The sequence below is a fragment of the Zonotrichia leucophrys genome, chromosome 20 (assembly GCF_028769735.1).
Source record: "Zonotrichia leucophrys gambelii isolate GWCS_2022_RI chromosome 20, RI_Zleu_2.0, whole genome shotgun sequence".
Lineage (NCBI taxonomy): Eukaryota > Metazoa > Chordata > Aves > Passeriformes > Passerellidae > Zonotrichia > Zonotrichia leucophrys.
In genome coordinates this window covers 5,902,294-5,908,293 of record NC_088189.1, presented here as the reverse complement: position 1 = coordinate 5,908,293, position 6,000 = coordinate 5,902,294, and the positions used below count along the sequence as shown (strand labels likewise).

Sequence of the window (6,000 nt, the reverse complement as noted above, 5' to 3'; positions counted from 1 at the left end):
TCTCAGCACAGGGCTGTGACTCATGTAAGGCTTTGCCTGAGCTACCAAGCCCCAGGGGAGATGAGCAGTGGTTTGTCACATCACAGTGAGGTGATCTCCGGCTGCAATGGTTGTGTACAAAACACCCCAGCGAGGAAACCATCAGCATTCTGCCAAGAGCAGAAACAGCCAAGATGGTGCTGGACTTTGTTACCTTGGCAGCCAACAGAAAATGCAGCTGTGCTCCAGTGGATTTGCTTCTTTGGTTATGAGGTGCTGCTTTTCACTGTGCTGGGGACACAGAACAACAACTGACAATAAGGAACCACAAGCGGACAAATGGGCAGAAATTATCTGTTATTTCTGAGCATTTCAATACAGTATTTCTTTTTCTTACAAGTCTGTCAGCCTGAGTGTCCAGCTGTGCCTTTTTCCTGCTGTGGGATGTGAGTTTGAGCACTGCAGTTGTGCAGACAGACAGCTCAGCCAGACACAGGCTGTGGCTGTGGAGTTTGATTGACTTGTCCATACAGAAATGATGGGGCATTAAAAAAACATAGCACATCTGCTGTTTGGTTTGCTGCTTCTTTTGGAGTTGTGGAGTTTTCTTCCAGAGATTTCCAGGGAAAAGCAATGTCTTCAGCTGCCTCCGCCCCAGCCATCAGGGGACAAAATCTGTGTGTGGAAAGGATGAGGCCACTGAGCAAATGAATTAATCAGTGTCAGGGTCTGAGAAGGAATGGCACAGAATTAATTCCTTTCCCTTGTAAACCTTTTGTTCCGTGCCAGTGAATTTCTTCATCACCCAGGTCTTTTTCCCAGTGAGCCTCCATGAAATGCAAATGTAGGAACTGAGGAATTGTCTCTCTCTCCATCCCCCATGGAAACAATTGCTGAGGACATGAAGAACTGATCCCCCATGATCCCTCCCCACCTGCTTGGCTAGTGCTGCATTATGTGTTAATCCATGAAGGAGCAGCCCATGGAGCTGGCTTTTATCCCCATGGTTTGCACAGCAATCACCCTGACTGCTCTGCAGAGGAGGCTTTGCAGGACTGATGGTGCCTGAAGGATCAACAGAGGTCTCTGCTGGCTCAAGAGAAGTAATCAGAGACAGCCATAAAATCATCACTTTGCACTGACATAGTCAGGACTTACCTCTTCTATCAGCCTCATAACATCCAGAGATATCACAGCCCCCCGGCTGCCCAGGCTGCCCAGGCTGCCCTCTGGCACCAGGGAAACCTGGAGGACCAACACTCCCAGGGATGCCCTTGGGACCTGGTTTCCCCTGCACAACCTCTCCTGGTGGGCCTGCAGAAGGAGAAGCACAGAAAGCTGTAGCACATCTGCTTTAGCAGTGTAATACCTCTGCTGCATTTTCCTCCATCCTACATGGCAGGTAATTTTCTGAGCATAGTTTCCTCATTTTGGTGGATAAAGAGGATCTGCCTCTTGGAAAACCTGTTCTGGATCCCAGTACCTGAATCCCAGTATTCTTGACCTTAAGGGTGCACAGCTTGGAACCTTAAAAATGGAACCTGGTTATGAGAACCCTAAATTCACCTACATGTTAAAGCAGAGAATCGCCTTAACCCCAGGATCCACCCCAGAGTCATTGGGGTTTGTGTCTTTACATCTCAACTCTGGACAATTAAATGAAGAAGAATGTGTTTGACCACACTCTTTTGACAGTGCCTGGTTTGTTATGCCAGTGCCAAACTTCCCACAGATCCCAAGAGCAGGGATCAGGGTGGAGGAGTACACCAAATCCTCACAGATTACTCACAAACCCTCATGCTCCACGAGCTGAATTTTCAGAGCTTCTATCCCCCGAGCATCTTGTCGTGCATGCAAAAAGGCAGCAAAACTAAAACTCCCTGGATGTGTCTCATGTCCTCAAAACACATCATCCCCTGGGAATGGGTACCAGAGGGAAGAAGCTGCCTGGATAATCTCTTGCATTTTAGCAGAGAGGAAACCATTGAGGATGCTGCCAACAGGGCTGTGGTGGGAAGGTGAGTCCAGCCCCAGCACAGAGGTCCTTCAGCTGGATGATGCTTTGAATCTGAGAGCTGCTGGCCATCCCATGGCCTTGCTGGATCAATAGACAGAAGTTGGGGTCACTCTACCTGTTCTGCCTCTGGGTCCTTGGCTCCCTTCCTCGCTGGCTCCAGACATCCCTTTCTCTCCTTTGGGCCCTGGGGCACCTATTCACAGATAAGAGATAAGTGTTGCTTCACTGTATGTCTAATTTCACCCTGAATTGAGGCTCCTGTGGTCTCTCCATGACTCAAAGAGGAGTCACAACCCTTGGCAGCACTGAGAAACATCCTTCTGCTTTCATTCACTCTGGGCACCTACTCTTGCTCTGACCAGCAGGGCACTGATTCCTTTGATCCAAGCAACACAGATTTGCAGCCCCAAAGGGGTGGGAATGAACATTTTTTACAGAGAAATTCATAGCAATAGTGTTTCTGCACCAGCCTGAGGGTCAGGCCCACCTCTGTGCTCTTCATGTGGATCAAAGAAATCACAAAGCTGAGCTGTCTCTTTGACCAGGTGCTGGTTAGCTAGGATTGATATTTTCCTGTTAAATTACTTGTGAAACTAGTACCTCTCAGAGAAAACAGATACATTTTGACAAAATATGATTTTTTCATTATTTTAAGATGAAAATATTTTGATCAGCCATGTCCTTCAGGTGGTTTTTCACTAGATCTGTCTTCTGCCCTCTTCTGCTTGACAGGCTGGAAAAATCTGTTGTTACTCCCTTCTCTCTGAAGTGACATTTTGATGAGCTCTGCAGATACCAGCCAAGACTGACTACTGCAGGAGGAAGGAGTTAAACAGAACATTTCCAGTTACTCTGAGGTGTTAGGACACTGCTGAAACCAATGGTTTTCTTTTTATTTTGACAGATGATTATTTGAACCACTGACAAACGTTGTCTGCAAATCCAAGCAAAACATCTTCCCACCTTTTACTCATTCATGTGCAATAACTGAGGCCACTTCAGAGATCATATTAATCTATTTCTTTAGTTATGTCTGAGTCTTTCATTGTGAAACTACTGCTCCGGAAACTTCCCCTTTGAAGATTGTTTCAGCTGCCTCATGCCTTCCATCAGCGTTTTCCAATGCTCCTCCTTTCTGCCCAAAGCTGATCTGTTCCACCACCATGTCTTCACCCAAATAACTTGGTTTTTTGTAGCAAAAGCCTCCTGCCCCCTAAAATTAAACTCTCCGTCCCCCCAAACCTACAAATGGTGCTAAAATGGCCTTTCCTTCCATTCAAAGCTTGAAAATAGTGGGCTGCATCTTGATTCTCCCTGCTTGTTGAGATTTATAATTTGGGTGCCCCTTCCTAGAATGGAGAAGTCCAAAAGGAAAACAGCAATAAAATGAGACAATATCATGTATTATCTATACAGTGCTGCTTGAGGCACAGAGATGTTTAGTTAAAGTACCAAAGATGGAGTGAAAAGTGCATATGAACACTTCTGTCCATACCTCTCTCTCCTGGATACCCATCCTTGCCTGGCTGCCCAGGGCTGCCATTTTCTCCTCTTTCTCCACTGTTCCCAGGTGGGCCTGGAGGACCTGGTGGTCCTGGTTCTCCTGGTTTTAACCTTTCCTCCCAGATGGGAACCGGCTTCCTTGTATGTTCATGTATGAATGAATCAAATTTCAACACATGAGCTAAGGAAGGCAGGAGAGAAAATAAACATCTCCTTAGCCGAGAAATTCAGAAGAGAGATAAAAATCAAAGGATTTTGTCTGAAAAGGTACTTGAAATGATCAGCTAGTGCTGAAAAGCTGTCAGTCCAAACTGAGAAAGGCAGGAGATGAAGATGGGCAGCTGAGTGATGACTTTGCTGCCTGACCTTGGACGAGGCAGTGCTTCTCTCTGCACATCACAGCACAGGAGCTTTACAAACCTGCCTCGTCTCAGGAGGAATCAGCACATATTGCTGAAAGAATAATTTATATCAAATTAGTTTCAAGCTTTTCCATTTAAGAAATAAAGGAGGCTTTGCCAAACACCAAAGGTTTTGCAAATAAATGTTTTGCAGGTCTTTTCTGTGCTAATGCCACCCGATAAAGCCAAAGTAGTGCTTGGAGCCTGAGATGGGACATTTGCTGGTGATGGAGCTGCTGGGATCACTGCAGCTTCAGGATGTCTCTCCTCTGCTTTTCCACTTCTGGAGAGTCATAGGATCATAGAATCACAGATGGTTTGGGTTGGAAGGGACCTTAAAGCTCATCTTGTTCCACCCCCTGCCATGGGCAGGGACACCTTCCACTATCCCAGGTTGCTCCAAGCCCTGTCCAACCTGGCCATGAACAGTTCCATTTATGGGGCAGCCACAGCTTCTCTGTCCCAGGGCCTCACCACCCTTACAAGGAACAATTTCATATCTAATATAAATCAAATCCTTCAGCTTAAAGCCACTCCCCCTTGTCCCATCACCACACGAGCAGACTCAGGAGCTGGGTTGGTTTTACTCACTCTGGATCATCCTCTCACAGGCCTGGCTAACCAGCTGGTAAATGGTGGCCAAAGACTGTGGTTCCCCCTAAAATGAATTATTTAAAAAAATTTTAAAAATGAAGTATTAATATCTTTTAGAAAGGATCAATCTCATAATGCATGATAGCTTTCAGCCCATTCATTTTCTCAGCTTGAGTTCCAGAGATATTAATTACTGTGAAATGCAGCTCTATTTATTTATCAAGAAGCTCTGAAACCAGAAAATTGAAATTGGAAACATCAATAATTGCTTTTCTTCTGCACATCAAAAGGACCAGACCGAATCTAAACAATTACCAAAAAAGGGAGAGCAAATTTCACCCTCAAATTTTATCAGAAAAGATGCTAAGTCTATAACTCAATGTTCTGTGATATGTAAAACATTTAGTATGATCAGATATTACAACTTCCTATCTTTGACTCCATCTTCCATGAATATTGATTCTTACTGTATTTTGAATAAATCATATATCACGGGCCCTTCAGAAAGTTTTAGGGAAGTAGGGAAAAGCGATTAAAATGCAAAAACCTGCTTAAAAATAAACACTGACTGTGAAAATTCATGCCTAATGCACCTGCTTCCAGAACTGTTTATAAAACATACATCTCTGGCTGGATCACAGTGCAGATAATCCAGGCTTAAAAACTGCTCTGTTCAACACCCAAAGGAGGGGGAAACAAAAAGTTTCAGTGTAAAAAAAAAATCTAGAAAAGGAAAAACTGGTGGGATTGGAAGGAGAATGCTCTTAAAAATTATAATTCTGAAGCATTAACTTGAGACAAAAGCACCTCATCCCTGTCTGAAGAAAAATTTGCATAAGTCACTCTTGGCAATGACTCCTAGAAAGTCATGGCAGTTTGATTTAACCAGAAGTCAGGATGAGAAAAACTTGAAAAACCTTTTTTCCCAACAAAAGAACCTTCCAAGGTAGTGTGGATGTCCTGGCTGCCAAGGTCTGTGCTGGGGCACGGACAATGATTATGACAAATGAGTCCCCTTTGGCAACACATTAAACCAGAACAAAGTGGAGCCAAGTGGGTTTGGTTTTTCCCTTCTCAGCAAAGAATAGTTTTGCATTTGCATCGCTTCTGCTTCATTACTGCAAGTGATACTAAGGAGCTCCTGACTGCTGTGGGATTATTTATACCCCAGCAGCCCAGCCTGTGCAGGTGAAAGGAAAAAAGCAATAGGTACAACCAACACTGGAGAGGTTTGGCTCATAATTGTAAGTAAAAGTTGCAATCCAGGTTATCACACCCAGTCTTTTGAGGGTATGATGCACTGACAAGATCACCCAGCATCAGAAAAACTCACTTTCTCTCCTCTTTCTCCTTTGGGACCTGGCAGTCCCTGTAGAAAAAAAAATAAAAATAAATAAGTCTAAGGAAGGAAGAACAGAAAAAAGCCAAACAAATAATTTCACGGGGGGTGTGGGTTACTTTAATGGGAGCACAATGATTGTTCCTCACACTCTTGTTGTTTCCTTG

General features: G+C 44.4%; 1 protein-coding gene across 2 annotated transcripts in view; it reads right to left on the bottom strand.

Moving 5' to 3' along the window:
* Window positions 1-348: 348 nt before the first annotated feature.
* Window positions 349-6,000, bottom strand: part of COL20A1 (collagen type XX alpha 1 chain) — a 73,180-nt gene continuing 67,528 nt past the window's right edge. For both annotated transcript variants that reach the window (XM_064729706.1, XM_064729705.1), the window contains exons 35-40: window positions 5,828-5,863; window positions 4,492-4,558; window positions 3,492-3,680; window positions 2,112-2,189; window positions 1,138-1,293; window positions 349-654 (exon numbers count right to left, since the gene is read on the bottom strand). In XM_064729706.1, coding sequence (XP_064585776.1) covers window positions 641-654; window positions 1,138-1,293; window positions 2,112-2,189; window positions 3,492-3,680; window positions 4,492-4,558; window positions 5,828-5,863 — 540 coding nt within the window. In that variant the 3' untranslated portion in view covers window positions 349-640. The remainder of the gene's footprint in view (window positions 655-1,137; window positions 1,294-2,111; window positions 2,190-3,491; window positions 3,681-4,491; window positions 4,559-5,827; window positions 5,864-6,000) is intronic.